This window comes from Linepithema humile, chromosome 1 (assembly GCF_040581485.1).
Source record: "Linepithema humile isolate Giens D197 chromosome 1, Lhum_UNIL_v1.0, whole genome shotgun sequence".
NCBI classification, from domain to species: Eukaryota; Metazoa; Arthropoda; class Insecta; order Hymenoptera; family Formicidae; genus Linepithema; species Linepithema humile.
In genome coordinates this window covers 42,552,864-42,569,262 of record NC_090128.1, presented here as the reverse complement: position 1 = coordinate 42,569,262, position 16,399 = coordinate 42,552,864, and the positions used below count along the sequence as shown (strand labels likewise).

At 32.8% G+C, this 16,399-nt stretch overlaps 3 protein-coding genes and 1 long non-coding RNA gene across 5 annotated transcripts; 3 read left to right on the top strand and 1 right to left on the bottom strand.

Annotated features, from left to right (window-relative positions):
• Positions 1 to 3,441: 3,441 nt before the first annotated feature.
• Positions 3,442 to 6,154, top strand: Fibp (acidic fibroblast growth factor intracellular-binding protein). 2 transcript variants are annotated; one of them, XM_012372564.2, is made up of 8 exons: positions 3,442 to 3,578; positions 3,861 to 4,234; positions 4,420 to 4,519; positions 4,596 to 4,797; positions 4,877 to 5,104; positions 5,225 to 5,452; positions 5,539 to 5,793; positions 5,895 to 6,154. In XM_012372564.2, exons 3-8 carry the CDS (start codon positions 4,435 to 4,437, stop codon positions 5,971 to 5,973), a joined length of 1,077 nt encoding a protein of 358 aa, XP_012227987.1. In that variant the 5' UTR covers positions 3,442 to 3,578; positions 3,861 to 4,234; positions 4,420 to 4,434; the 3' UTR covers positions 5,974 to 6,154. The 2 variants fall into 2 exon arrangements, with proteins under 2 accessions (XP_012227987.1, XP_067210992.1); XM_067354891.1 differs by lacking the exons at positions 3,442 to 3,578; positions 3,861 to 4,234 and adding an exon at positions 4,299 to 4,317.
• On the bottom strand, positions 6,033 to 9,932 carry LOC105675422 (pyruvate dehydrogenase E1 component subunit beta, mitochondrial). The gene is made up of 5 exons (XM_012372576.2): positions 8,724 to 9,932; positions 8,413 to 8,475; positions 7,964 to 8,170; positions 7,231 to 7,861; positions 6,033 to 7,015 (listed from the first exon to the last, which is right to left on the bottom strand). The coding sequence occupies exons 1-5, from the start codon at positions 8,730 to 8,732 to the stop codon at positions 6,864 to 6,866; spliced, it is 1,062 nt and encodes a 353-aa protein (XP_012227999.1). The 5' UTR covers positions 8,733 to 9,932; the 3' UTR covers positions 6,033 to 6,863.
• A 1,348-nt stretch (positions 9,933 to 11,280) lies between these two features.
• LOC136999888 (E3 SUMO-protein ligase ZBED1-like) lies at positions 11,281 to 14,415 on the top strand. The gene is made up of 5 exons (XM_067354812.1): positions 11,281 to 11,450; positions 11,630 to 12,900; positions 13,053 to 13,221; positions 13,342 to 13,597; positions 13,792 to 14,415. Exons 2-5 carry the CDS (start codon positions 11,646 to 11,648, stop codon positions 14,191 to 14,193), a joined length of 2,082 nt encoding a protein of 693 aa, XP_067210913.1. The 5' UTR covers positions 11,281 to 11,450; positions 11,630 to 11,645; the 3' UTR covers positions 14,194 to 14,415.
• A 593-nt stretch (positions 14,416 to 15,008) lies between these two features.
• LOC136999902 (uncharacterized) lies at positions 15,009 to 16,351 on the top strand. The gene is made up of 2 exons (XR_010890181.1): positions 15,009 to 15,314; positions 16,277 to 16,351. It is a non-coding gene; the product is annotated as an uncharacterized lncRNA (long non-coding RNA).
• The last annotated feature ends 48 nt before the right edge of the window (positions 16,352 to 16,399 follow it).

Here is a 16,399-nt window from a genome sequence, read left to right as displayed (position 1 = left end):
TCTTAAAATTCAACAATTTTTATTTAAAACAATTTTCTCTAGAAATATTATTTTTTTAGGTAAAAATTCGCTTTATTTTGTTCACAATGTATATGAAAATATAGATAATACGCTATAAAATTTACTGTGTAATCAAATTTGGATAATTTTAATGTTATGATACGGTGCACAGAGATTAATATAGATTTTATTTTTGATATTTTATGTTTGTACATCAAAAGATCTATTAAGTGTTGAAATAAGTTGTGCTTAACCTCACGTCGCACATTTTTCAACCACAAGCCTGAAAACTCAGTCCGAGAGAATTCATGGGACGGATGAAGGCAAAAACTACGAACGAACTTCCGCACGGCTTCGAGAGTGGATTAGCGCATTTCTTTCAAAAAATACATTTCGTGTTTCCCCCCTCACGTAACGCTCGATAAACCTTTCCCGGGTAAATCCATCTCGCCAGTTTCTCCCTCGACGCCATGTAAATATATCATTCGTGTTTTGCTGTACGATGCCATGTCTCTGCAAATGAATTTCCTGGAGCGCTTTCTTCCTCCTTCCGGGAGACAGACACAGAAACGGCGAACGATAGCAGTGAAGAGAAGGAAGAAAAGGAATAGAAAGAGGATAGTGAAGAGAACACTACGCGACAAGTGAAGAGGCGAGAGAGGAAATGGAAAAGAAAATAAAGACTAGACAGAGGAAGAGACAATGGGAATGGCATCGTGCCACAAGATCAAAATCAAGTATGTCTTTAAAGACATTAAATGCAACAGGGAAATAATAGTTTACCGTGACTTTTCGAGAAAAATGTATGTTTTGATAACAGCAACAAGATGGCATAATCTTTACTTATGCGAATCTACCCGATCTTCACTCTGCCATGATCTTTGCCATTGATCGAACTTTCATTATTAAGAAATAGCATTTATTCATACTTCTAATTTTAATATTGAGTGGATATTGCAACATTATAATAATACACAATGTAACGTGCTTTTTCTCAAAAACAATACATGTACGTTTTGGCCACAATTTCGATTACAATTTTTACTCTTTTCAGTATAACAAAATACAAGAAAGAAAGAAAAGAGTTTAGGTTACATGGAAAATATTAAAAATACATTAAAATAAAAAAATATAGAAAATTTATTTAACAAGGAACGAGCTCAACGACTGCACGCGCAAACACCGCTCGGCACAACATGTTAGAACAGTGATCCGACGTACCAATAACACACCTGTTCACAAACAGAGCTTCGAGATGTGAGCAAGACAGACATATAAAAATATTAAAATAAAATGATCAAAAAATAAATGTTTTACATCTTTAGATATTCTACATTTTATACAAACAATTATTATAATAAAATAGAGAATATCTCTAATGATGTTGACGGCAATCTGAAAAATGCAAGCGGAAGACAACTCACGGACAAAAGAAGAAGATATACATGATAAAAAAATCTATAAATTAAGGACAGAATACAGACATCGAAAAAATGGAAGACTCGGAAAAACTGAATTTTGAATATAAGTTATAACAAAAAAATTTGTATTACAATTAGAGTTGCAGAAACGTTGAAATTTGATTTACAACATAAATTCCACCGTATATATTTCTTGATGTGTAGTCGGCCAGAATAATATTATTATTCTCTTGTACAAGATTTTTATTAACACTTAATTAAGACAAAATTTGCCAGGTTTTGTTATACTACTACAATATTTATTTGCTCATATTGACAGTCGTAGCTGGTTAACGCACATTTCCCGCATGATAACGAGTTTAACGTTACGTGACATTGCTTCGTCGCGAATTAATTGCGTCCGCGCAAATGCGGGTGCGAGTTTGCGAATACAGTAACAATTTCGATCGCTGCTGCACTTCCCCTATCAATCAATCACGCGAATTGCAGTCAATAGACCTATTTGTGTGTATGTATTATATGTGCATGCGCACGTTTGTATTATTTCACTCCAAAGTCCGGTGATTACTTTAATTAAGCATAAGATAACATGACATGCGTAGAACTATATTATTGCGTAACAACGTATGGCCTTTTCGTTTGACAATTGTACTTCGAAATCAAGTACCGATTTTAATTCGAGGCTTATTTACGGATAATAATGCCAGGTACATGATCTAAAAAGTTAAAATGTACATTTTATACATTTGTATATGTTTCTATCTTATATCTTTCTTTAAACATAAGATTTTAATACATCGCAGTAAAGTTCTAGAGCTGCCAAATAATATGATATAGGATTCTAAAGCATAAAAATTAATAAAATGTACATTTTTGTTTCGAAAAAACTCATCGTCGCGTACACGCTTTTCGGGTACAAAATAATCACAAAAATTCGAATTTTAGACTTCTCTTTATTATATAATATATATTATTATAATGTGCGCGTATATAGATACCGATAATACTATGTTGCGACGTTGTATGTCGCAATGCACCGATGCATCGAGATATACGAGCAGTATCAAGATTAATTGAGTTGACCAGTCATCAAAGAAACATATTTACATATTTCAATAATTCGTATATATAAAATGTTTCAACTATTTGAACCTAATATAGGTATATATATACATTTATGTGTGTCATGATAAGAGCATGTGCAGTGTACATAAACATTTGCAGCATGAAAAATCGAGAAGATCCGTTTTTGTCGCAGGTCGCTACGTCAATTTTTCACAAAGTTATAACGTTTTGAAAATCCAGCAGGTGCGTGATCTAAAAATAGACGCGGCACGCGGAAGCACGCGGCACGCGGAATGCGATAGAGCTATTTTTATCCTACGGCCTAGACACTTGCTAGACATCGAGGCATTGACCTACATAAAACATATGATCTGCGACATGGATGTGGCATCGGTCAACTTCGGCACATGTTCGGAATCGCTCGGGATACATGGATCGATAAGATTGTCAATCTTTCACGGAAAAGTGCAGCGAACAAGTGTCGTACGAAAAGCAAGAGTCTAGCACATCTGATAAGGCCAGAATTATTTATCATAGGTAATTTATTTGAAAGATATCAATTGTAAAAACAAAATTAATCCTTTCGATACTTCGCATAACAACGCGAAATAGTTGCTATCAGCTTGGTTTGCTAGTTTTATAGGTTAGAATCTCTATATAATAGGTTAGACAGCACAGCATATCCAAAAGACGTCCAGAGGATATCCGCAGAAGACGTTTTTGAGACGATAGGACGTCCTTTGGGTATCCTTTAGATATATTTCTACATCCTTTGGATGTATTTTGGACATGTGTGCTGTCTTGGAATGACATGTAGAAATAGTATTTTTAATCATTTTATTTATGGTTGTGTGGCGTATTTACTCATTTGTAAATAATTGCTTTTAAAATTACTTTTGATAATTATGTAAGTATACTATATTAAATTCTGTTATTAACTTTTTATTTTATTACACATAGCTGAAAGATCTAATTATGGAATGACTAATTAAAAAAATCAAAAGAAATTGGACAAAGGATCACACACTATACAAGGTGTTATTAGTGACGTTGGGCTTGTCGTAGATATGCAAGAAGAATTTGTCATTTAAAGTGCGTATTACAAGTACCTAGAATTTTAAAAATGACTTAAAATATTAAAATATACATTTTATTCATTTTTATGCTTTAAAATCTTACTTTATTTGGCGAGTCTAGTATTAAAAAATCTAAGTTTTTCAAGACATTGCAGTAAAGTTACAGACTTACCAAATGATATGATATAAGATTCTAAAGCATAAAAATGAATAAAATGTAGATTAATGTTAAAATGTCAATATTAAAGTTAAAAAAATATTAATTAATGTCAATATTAGATTACATGATGTCTTTTAGCACTGAAATTGAGCGCCAAACGCAGCGTGAAAAGCACCTAGCGGCATATAACGGCGAGAACAGACGAGAGTATACAGAGCAGTGATGCGCTGTCGTGGGAATAAAGTTGCGTCTGCGCATTAAGCAAACGCTTTGAACCCTCAGTAATTCACCCTCTTCTTTCACAATATCAGCTGATTTCAATTGTAATTGATTATAATGCACTATAATATGTCGTGTGTCATTAAAAACGCGGGAAAACTATCATATCCCCTATAGTACACCTAGATACATCTGTGGTAGCAGCCAACGTCTAGCTGTGACGTCAGCTTACGCATGCGCACGGAGGTTCCGTACGGGAAAAAATCCCACGATAGCGCATCACTGATACAGAGGTATGTGCAATAACCTAAAAATGCTAAGTACGTGATTAAATATATGACAATAAATTTTTCCTTGGATTTTGGATCGCAAAAAAGTGATTTTAATGAAAATATGATATAAAAAAAGAATATATCAAATAGATATTAATATATCTTTTGTATTAATGTTGTGTCTGTTTATAATTGTATGATGACAGCATAACCATAACTTCATGTTGTCGGAGGTTGACGTATTTATCAGCAACTACACCTTAGTCGATCCTGAAATCTACCAACTTTGGGTCGATGGACATTCTTGTAAGTAAAAAAATATAGCCTTCTATTTACAGACTGCAATTTGGATTCATTACTAATATAATGAATGTTTTTATAGCCAATGATGCAGTTAATATTCTGGAGCAGCGAGGAATATGTCAGCAAACTAACGCACCACTCGAGCTGGTGGCATCTGATATACTTGATCATTATCGCACCTATGCTCTTCTTGAAAAACTGCTCCATACTCCTACGAAACTTGCCAGCGAACAACTGGCTTTCCAAATAGAACCACAAACTAGTCAAATGCTTATAGAAATGTAAACATAAGAATTTGATATAAAATCTTTGACTATTATTGTTAATTTCTTATCGGACTAACACAAACATTTAACTTAGGTATTATGAATTCGATGATGTTGTTATACGTGAATTACTAGGGAAAAAGATAACATCCAAAAGTAGAAAGGATATGGATGAAGTGGCAGAGAAGACAGGAGTTACGTTGAAGAGCTGCCGAAGACAATATGATAATGTGAGGAGAGTGTTTAAAACTGTAGAAGACTTGCCAGGTTCTCTTGCAACTAACGTCAAACAACACTTTTTACTTTCTGAGGATCTTGCTAAGTATGTGTAGTGTTACTTTATGAAAATACTTGTTTTAGCATAAATTCATGATTATAACGAGAATATAAGTACAATTCACATAAATTATTTATAATTAGCTATTTTTCTGTTGTTATTTAGACGATACGCTGCAGTGGTCTTTATAGCATGTCTGCGATTTGAGATGAACAAGAGAAAACTGCAATTTCTAACATTTCCTGATCTATATCACTGCGCTAACAGCATGATGTCCTCATGGACATATCGCTGTGTTGGATCCGAATACTTCGACACGGATTTGGATAGAGAATTTCTACAGGAATTATCAGAATGTAGAGTGCTTTTAGAAAACGACAAACATCACAAACAGTATGTTAAACTTGATAAAAATGATACTAATAACAACGTTGTTTACTTATCGCAAAAGTAATAGAGCAAACTTCTATATATTTCAGTTTAGTGTGTCTTAAACTCAAACCAATGCTTCTTGATCGATCTTATCAAGAACTGGACATGAACTTTCGTTCGTATTCGAGAGCAATACTCGCAATTGGATGTAATTTGCACAGATCGCGAGAATTGAGATTTTTCTTCTTAGAACTAGTGGAAAGATGCATCGAACCCTGGCGACAAGTCAACTGGACACACTCTGATCTACGGAATTTCTTATCTGTTTATACACAGTGTGCTCTTGATATGGATGTACTTAGGTAAGAATTACAGTCATTTATATAACAATGCATTAACAAATGCGAGTTTTACATTACAATCTTTTTCTTGAAAAATATTAATTATTTAATTTTAATTATAGAGAAGGAGAATTAAGAGATGCATTCGAACGTTACATGACAGTAGTTACATGCTGCCTATTACGTATGTATCATACATAACTATAAAAAAAATTTATACAAATATATATTTAGAAGGTATAAGTGAGAGATAAAGTTGATAAATTATACAATAGAATTTATTAATTTTCTGTAATAAATAACTAAAAACAAATGCAGCACCTACGCGCTGTCTGTAATTTTGCAGTTAAATATACGTATATACGCGGTAATAAGCATACAATTGCATTAATTGTACTATTAATATTTTCCTATAAGTTACTGAGATTTTTGACAGATATGTGAAACTCTACAAAGTGATCGGCACACTTTATATAAATACGGCAGTAAATGTAGGCAGCAGGTTGATATGGGCTTACTATTTCATAATCATTAACTTAATTCCAATTTTGTTCAATCTAATACAAATCTTAATAAAATGGATTATAATTTTTCGACAAAATGTAATTATATATTGCATAATTAAATTCAGCGTTTTAAATAATTTAACTATTAAAATATGTACGTATATATACAATCACAATTACAATATTCTATAAATAAAATACATATTATTGCACATTTCTTGCGCTAAGAAATATACTTAAAATTTCATTTATATATTACAATAAACGTTCAGATTTTTTTCTTAAAACGCATTTCTTTGTAAGAGTTCCACAAATAAAACTTATAAAGAAATATTTCCAAAGTATTCTATCTAGGACGACTGAATATTATACAGAATCGAGACTTTGTACATACTTGCTTTCTCTTATTTATCTCTGTACTCGTTTTACTATTATCAATGTGTGTGATTCAACGTTAGAGATAAAAGAGATAGAATATACCAGCTAAACAAATGGCGAATTAAATGGGAAAAGGAGAGGAACTGTGATGTATTAGGAAAGCTGTAGAAATATAGTAATTTCACCTAAATATTCGCGTATAATTGATTACTGCGTGACACCTAGTACTTTGTTAACAGCATTCACTATGTCTCTAATTTGTGGCAAGGCCGCGATTTCCAGCGATTTCGCATATGGCATAGGCGTATCAACTCCCGTGATACGTATTACGGGAGCATCAAGGTGATAGAAGGCTTCACCTGAAAAAAAAATTACTCTATTAAGCAAACATAGAAAATGCCATCATCGAAATAGAATAAAATTAATTGCTAAATTTATTTTTGAAATCAAATACCTTTATTTATAATTTAGTTTTGTGTTTAACTCTAATTTCGATTGTCTGATTATCTCATTTCACATCAACAAAAGTTAATACAAGTAAAATACAAGCCAATAATGGAAGAATGAAACTTACTTTCGGCAATCCTTGCACTGATTTCTGCGCCGATGCCACATTGTGGCCAACCCTGCTCGACAGTCAACAGATGTTTTGTCTTCACTACAGATTGTATGATAGTGTCGATGTCTAGTGGCCTGAGAGAACGAAGATTTATCACTTCAGCCTCGATTCCTTTTCCAGCGAGTTCATTAGCCGCTTCAAGCGACTCTTCGACAGCCTTGGAATGTGCTACCAACGTCACGTGGTTGCCCACCCGCTCTACTTTAGCCTTGCCAATGGGTAAGACAAAATCTTTAGACAGAGCCTCGTCTGACATAGGATATTGTACACCGTACAATATCTCGTTTTCAAGTACCACTACTGGATCGGGATCTCGAATCGCTGCCTTCAGCAAACCCTTGGCATCTTCGCTATTGTAAGGCGACACTACCTTTAAACCAGGGCAGTGACTGTACCATGCGCCGAAACATTGTGAATGTTGTGCTCCAACACCTGCAGCAGCACCATTGGGACCACGAAACACAACTGGCACATTAACTCTGCCCGCAGACATATAAAACGTCTTAGCTGCAGAATTGATAATATGATCAATCGCTTGCATCGAGAAATTAAACGTCATAAATTCGCAAACTGGTCTCAAGCCGGCCTGTAAATTATATTAATATAATGTATTAGTTATCTAATGTACGAGTATAATGTATTAGTATCGTATATAAAAATAAGGATAATGTTAATATGATTACTTTACCATTGCAGCTCCAACTGCAATACCAGTGAAACCAGCTTCCGTAATTGGTGTATCAATAACACGTTTGTCTCCATATTTCTTCCAGAGACCTCGAGAGACCTTGTACGCACCATCATACAAAGCCACTTCTTCGCCAAGAAGAAATACTTTCTCATCTCTCTCCATCTCCTCATCCAGGGCTGAGTTTAAAGCATCTCGTACAGTCATCTAACACATTTACAAAAATTTCTATGAGAAAATACCAAGCTGCAAATGAATGACCTTTTATGACCTTGAAATTTCCATTATGGCGAATAATCACCAATAAAAAAATACTCAATTAGGATAAACAAAGAAAAGCAAGAGAAAACTGTCAAGTAATATGAAAACATCCGCAAGAGTTAAAGTTATGGCCTCGCAATATGTCAAAAGATGTAGTTTTAGGTTAGATTTACGGTAAAATAAATCACCTGCTGTGCCGCTACCCATTTCGACGTGGAAAACGAACGGCGGCCAACAGTTCTTACGACGGTCTGAAAAGAAAACAACAATCTATGAAAATCGACTACAAAATACAAATTTTGTATGATTTTTCTTTCATATAAATACAACTGTTCCACTCTACTTGCAATGGCCTTTCCATTTTCTACTTTCGCAATATTTACTTATAATAAAATGAGCAAAGTAAAAAAAAGATGCAGAATCATAGAATAAAGCACAAATTGCAACAATTCAATATTTTTAGAACTTTATAAAGCTATATAGAGATTCATATCTTTACCTTGAACATGATAAGCCGTTGAACAGTGAATCGAATATGGATGTAAGAGTGTTTTCACAGCAACTTTTTTCTGGTATAAATCCTTTTCTTAAAGCAGAATTCGTATCCAAAAATCCTAATTTTATACTAGAACACAAACTATTCTAACAGAGCCAAGGACGAGGACTGGTTAAGACTGTTATGAAACATATGTGATCAACCCAAAACGGCGGCGCGTCGACTGCTGTTCAAAAGTGATCAAAACTAAAGTATTATAGGCAGTGATGCGCTGTCGTGGGAATAAAGTTGCGTCTGCGCATTAAGCAAACGCTTTGAACCCTCAGTAATTCACCCTCTTCTTTCACAATATCAGCTGATTTCAATTGTAATTGATTATAATGCACTATAATATGTCGTGTGTCATTAAAAACGCGGGAAAACTATCATATCCCCTAGGGTGCATTCGTTTATGCAGCGGTTAGCGCATCCACTGCGTTTATCATCTGCTAGTCACGTTATCTAATTTACCGAACGCACACCTGCGTGAATGGCTGCGTGAATGGATTTAAAAGCATTGGCGAAGTTGCATTACGTTGTGTCTATACAAAATTTTGCGAAAATAATGAAGACGGGATCAAAACATTCTTAAATTGAGAGTTCTCTGATCCTTTTTCTATATCAGCTGTAGACGAAATCATTACATGGTTAGGAACTATTGCAGCAGAACCTGTACCTGAGATAAATTTACAAAAACAAATCCCAAAACATTACAAAATTTGTTTATAGAAAATTCAGACAGTTTAGAATTTTATAATGTGTTTAGATTTTCAATCTACATTTAATACGTGTGCATTTTTAGGTTAATTTGATTGTAAATACGAATATCGTAAACTTTAAAAAATTTTTCCATTATATAATACTTATCTTGGATTACTTTTACTTTTGCGGGATCGATTTCGAGGAGTTGTTCTACCCCTTTTTGATTTTTTATTTTAATAAAATCTATTTTCACATTTTAATTAATCAATGTGGATGCAGATAATTAAGCTAGATTCGCAATGGGTGTATTCGTTTACGCAGTACTGCAAGCAGAGCATCCAGAGCAGGACCTCCGAAGTACCTGCGCAGATGAGATACATCCCTGCGTAAACGAACGACAAACTGCGCTGCAGTTATTTTCGCAGGCGGAGTAAACGAACGACATCTGCGGCAGTAACTGCATAAACGAATGCACCCCTATAGTACACCTAGATACATCTGTGGTAGCAGCCAACGTCTAGCTGTGACGTCAGCTTACGCATGCGCACGGAGGTTCCGTACGGGAAAAAATCCCACGATAGCGCATCACTGATTATAGGTTGATACAAGTGATGCAAATCAAGCAATGCTGACAAGGCAATAGTTCTGAAGTAAATACGTGATGCTTGTGCGCGTGATATTTATATAAGTTATATAAAATAAACGGTAATTGTTTACTATCACTGCCTCACCTCCGATTTTGATCCAATTAGGCTCTTTCGACGCGTTTTTTTTTTTTTTTTAAACTTTTTCCTCTCGCAAAATTGTCGCTCTCCTCCGCGAGACGAGATATTTAGCGTCAAAGTTGACGACTTTCCAGGTTAAGAAACCTGTCACTTCGATGAAATGGATATGTGCTGCGGTCACGCGCGCATGCGTACTAATAGAATTGTGCACGAAATATAAAATATATTTTCGATAATCATTAATTGTAAATCGCAAACCCACGTTAAGTAGTATAATTATGAACTTTGCTTTGCGTAGACACAGGGTATTCCGCCCCCCCTCCGGGGGGGGCGGACCCCCTGTGTAAAATAAAAATAATAAAACTTTCGTGCGTATTCCAGAGCGGCATAGATTGCTTGATCTATCAAACTAACTTTAGCATTATATATTTTTGTACAATCTAAAGCTACTTTAATGCTAAAACTAGTTTAGATTGCACAAAAATATATAATGTTAAAGCTAGTTTGATAGATCAAGCAATCTATGCCGCTCTGGAATACGCACGAAAGTTTTATTATTTTTATTTTACACAGGGGGTCCGCCCCCCCGGAGGGGGAGCGGAATACCCTGTGTTAGACCTTTGCGCCGCCGCGCCACGCCGCCGCCGCCGATAAATTATTATTCGCCGATTTCGCCGCCGCCAATTTTGAAATTTTTGCCGGACGCCGCCGCCGCCGCCGCCGAAAATTAATATGACACGCCGAGAAAAAGCAAAATGCTATATATAGCCCCCTTATCCGGATAAATTTGTAAAATCGCATAAATATATGCATAAGGAAATTGATTAGCCCATAAACAAATGCATAAGGAAATGGACCAATCAATTTCCTTATGTATATGTTTATGCGACTATGCAAGTTTGTCTGGATAGGCTCTTAAGGCCATAACATGTACAAAAATTTTAGTCGTGATCGTAAGGGTGCCGTCACATGAAGCGTAACTTGCGTAAGCGTATCTTGTGTTAGCCAATCAAATCGTTCAGATACTATACGCAAAATTTTGCATATGATAGCTGAATGATTTGATTGGCTGACATAAATTACGCTTACGCAAGTTACGCCTCATGTGAAAGCAGTCTAAGAGTGAAAAAGGAATGAACGAGGAATTAGCGGGATAACCGTTTAACGATCGAATCAGCGATGAAAATTGATGGGCGATTAGCCTCTTTAATCCAGTACAATCAGTTTTCGCCAAAAAAGTGGACGAAAAAGAGAAAAATTCTACGTAAGTAATAAATATATACTTTACTTATATACTTATATACTTTACTGTATCAACTAATCATAGTCAAGCAATAAAATAGTATAAAACAATCACTGCCTTACTATTGTATGTTTGTGCTACTTAATTTAGGTTATTCTGTTATAAAATTATCAGACTTATTGGTATTTTATTGTTCTCAGATTGTTTATATGCAAAATGTCATTTTTCAATGAAATTGAAGAATCAGCTGAAATACAGGATACCGATGAATTCAAAGAAAATAGAAATCTGGTTGTGAACATCGAGAATTCCTCTCGTACTCGAAGTATTGCTAGAGAATATTTTGGAATGCTAAAAGATAATGAGAAAGGTGCTTTCGTTGACAAATGTCATGTATATTGTAAAATATGCTTTATGCATCCTGATGGACGAAAAGTTTATAGATATAAAAAAGCAGTTAGCACAGGAAATTTACTTACTCATTTGAGAGAAGAGCATAATATAAAAGCAACACATTTATCAAATGAAAGAATCAATATTAAAAGATTCTTTGAACCTAAACAATCTCAACAATCAAGCAAATCTTCAAAAATTACTGACAAACAAAAAGAATTATTTGATAGCATGACCATCTGGTTTTGTAGAGATTTTATTCCATTCTACGAAGCTGAAAAAAGTGGACTAAGAGATTTTTTAAAAATACATGGTGTTATACAAAATGAATCAGATCTACCACATCCAAGTACACTATCTCGAAGTTCACTCTCAAGAGTGTACAATGACTGCGTATTTGCTGTTAAAGCAAAAATAAATGAAGACAATCCAAGTGCAATTTCTATAACTATGGACGCATGGACTGACAATTATCGTCATATTCCATTTATGACTTTTACATTACATTGGATATCACCTACAGAAACACAGTTGAAATCATGTACGTTACAAACAAGTTTTTTGCCACATCCTCATACAGCGGATAATATTGTTGAAGAATTAAAAAGAGTGCTAACGCAATTTAATTTAAACAACAAGATTATAACTCTCGTAACTGATGGAGGAGCAAATATGGTCAAATCTGCAAAAGATATGAAAGTTGACAGAGTACCTTGTATTGCACATGGACTCCACAATTTAGTGACAGTAGACACTCTTTTTAAATTACCAGAAATTAATAGTTGTATAACTAAAGCTAGAAGTATTATAAAAATTCTTGCTTTTAAAACTCAAGAAATTGAAAAAACAAAAGAAATTATACAGCAAGAGGAAATAAACAACATACTTGATAATGTTGAAAATCTAGAAGAGATATTAGAAGCTGATGTAAGATTTAATTCCACACTTAATAGTAATAACGAGCATTCCTATGCGCAGACTTTTCCTTCATTTATGACATCTTCAGGATTACATAAAGATGTATCAACTAGGTGGAATAGTACACTAGAGATGCTAGCGAGTTTACTTAAAAATAAAGGTAAGTTGAATGTGTTAATGCATATATTCAAATGCAGATATAATTTATTTATCTGAATTTGAATATTGCACTTATAATATTAAACTTGTAAAATATTATTTAATATAATTATATATATTTACTATTAAATATAATTATAATTTATTTTGTAGAAATAGTAATACGCTGCTTGGAAATGCAAAAACGTTATGATGCAATTCCCACAGATAGTGAATGGAAGAATATTGAAGATATAGCAAATTGTTTAATAAGTATTAAAACAACAACAGAAATTCTTTCTGGAGTAGAATATCCTACAGTAAACTTAGCACTTTTATTTAGGTTTGTTATTTTATTTAGATTTTTAGGTTTAATATATTTTTATATTTTATATCATAAATGTATCTTATTATAAATTTAAAGAAGTTAATTGTTGAATGTGTTGCATAATTTTTTTTTCAGGGCAGAAATTGAAAGCAATATGTGTGAAAATGAAGATGATTCATTTATAATAAAACAATTTAAGAAAACTATTTTACAGAACTTAAAAAAGCGATTTCCAATACACGAAGCCCATGTTTGCGGAGCACTTCTAGATCCGACTCTTCAAAATGTTAAAGGTGTTGCAGAATATCTTGCAGATAAGCAACAATCTGCTGAGGAATTTTTAGTATATATGATCCACAAGATGGTTCCTTTGAATATTAGAAATAAACAGGTAAAATTATTTTAATTAACATTAAGCGATATTTTATTAAACAATATTTAATTATTTAGATCAAATTAATTAGATCAAACAATATTTTAAAAAATTTTTATTAAAATAAATCATATAGTTTACTAATAAATATAAAATTGTTGTTTTTATAATATAATTATATTTTCATGTTTAATTCTGCTTTTTTACAATAGGTATCTAAGAGAGAAACAGATATTTATTCTAATAAATCATGTCAGCTTCTTGGAGTCAAAAAATTACGTTTGGAATTAGCTGCGAAACACGCAAATATTATTCCTCCTGAAGATCCTATTCTTATTGAAGTTAAGAAGTATTTACATATATCAGAATCTATCGAGGATCCTCTACAATGGTGGAATAAAATGAAGTTATCACTGCCAAATTTGTACAAATTGATGTGCTGCATTTATGCTATTCCGATCACTAGTTCAGCATCTGAGCGTGCATTCTCTTCTGCAGGTTTACTTATCACAGCAAAACGTTCTGCGTTAAAACCGTCAAAATCTAACAAAATCCTATTTATTCATGATAATTTTAAATTAATAAAAGATATATATTTAAAATCTATAAAATAAGTTATATATAAGTTATCCAAAAAACATTGCTACAGTTATATAATTATTACTTGCAATTTCTTATTAATTAATGTATAATTTTTAATGAAAAAGTCTTTCATATGTAAAAAGTTAAAAAGTGATTGATATTTTATTTTTGTTACATATGATATTAATGATTAAAAAATGATGTTATTTTGTTTTTTCACGAGTAAACATTAATAAATATATTTTAAAAATAAATATTGTGTTTCATCTTTATTTATCTTATAATCTTATTATAAATGTTATAATATGTATTGTTATATGTACGTATGTAGTTGTACGTAAGTTATATATGTATATGTATGCATAATTATATATTGTTTGCTATTTTTATTTATTTATATTATCTGTACTTATTAAAAACTAAAATTAAAGTTTATTCTAAATTAGAGAAATGTAATTAACTTTGAAATTTAATATATAATTTCTACCATTATTGAACATAATAAACAATTAAAATAATTGAAAGGTAAAAGATTTTGAAATGTAAAAGTTAAATAAAACTAAAGAGAACAATATAAAATAAAACATATATTTATGTTTCTTGATAATTTTCAAATATTATATATCTATAATCAGTCTGTTTATTAAATTATTATATAGTTTAATTCCTTTATTTAAAAAAATATATATATATACGTTGACGCCGTTATTCGCCGCCGCCGCCGATAAATTATCATCCGCCGATTTCGCCGCCGCCGAAAGAAAAAATTGTCGGCGAATTCGCCGCCGCCTAACTATTTAGTATCGAACGCCGCCGCCAATATAAAGTAAAACGGCGCACAGGTCTACCCTGTGTCTACGTAAAGCAAGGTTCATAATTATACTACTTAACGTGGGTTTGCGACTTACAATTAATGATTATCGAAAATATTTGTATTTCGTACACAATTCTATTAGTACGCATGCGCGCGTGACCGCAGCACATACTCATGTTGCTGCAATTCGTCGAAGTGACAGGTTTCTTAACCTGGAAAGTCGTCAACTTTGACGCTAAATATCTCGTCTCGCGGAGGAGAGCGACAATTTTGCGAGAGGAAAAAGTTTTTTTAAAAAAAAAAACGCTTCGAAAGAGCCTAACTGGATCAAAGTCGGAGGTGAGGCAGTGATAGTAAACAATTACCAAATAAACTTATTTGGAGTACTTTTCTCACATTATGATATAAAATAATTATATTACATAAATTATATAAACATATATACGGCATGCAAATTTAGTTTCTAGTTTTTTAAATAGTAAATAGCAAAAGGTGCATCTTCTATGTATATTTTCTCATAATCTCAATTGAACAAGTTTATCGAGAACAGATTTTGCAATATAACCATTCTATTTGTCATTCTGATTGTCAAAAAAGAAATCATAGAATATTGATATAGAACTGATCATATTAAATAAATTATTGAGATCTTAAAATATTATAGGCATAGAAAAAGAATAGATTTGGCACAAATCTATTTTGTTGTGACAATATATGTATCGTTTCCGACACGTGATAACACAGTTATAGCGTTTTCGATTATACAGAATTTGAACGACCCAGGGTTGGTTAATGACGTCATTGCAACCTCTCCACCAATGAAAGACTTGCATTTATAGTAAAATAGTGATTGATCAACCCTGGGTCGTTCAAATCCTGTATAATCGAAAACGCTATTAAGCGGCAGACAAGTATAAAATGATCTTGGAGACCTCACGCGAGAAAAATGTAAAGCTCCCGACTCAGAGTTATCAATGTCAAAAAAAAAATTCTCCATTTTTGTGTTGCTACCTCCTGCTCATATTTCTAGATATAACTGCACTGTGGATAATATGGCGCATTAGATAAACACGTGCAAAAATATTTTCAAGGAATTTTTAACAAAAATTATAAATACTGATTAATGAACTAGGTTTATTTTCATCCTTATATTTTTCTTATTATTTTTTTGGAACAAGTAAATTAAACTTTATAAAAATTTTTGCTTAAAAAAGAGATTAAAAAAAAAAATTTTTTTATTTTTTATTAATATTTTACTTTGTTATAATAACCATATCGAGCTATTTAATTTACTATTGCAGCATTGTGGAAAATGCTGGATACTGAGTAAAGCACATGCGTAATGATATGCTGAAAAAAAAAAGAGCAAGATACAATCAGACGAACAAATAACGCTGCGCAAAAGTATGAAGGTATGTACGCTA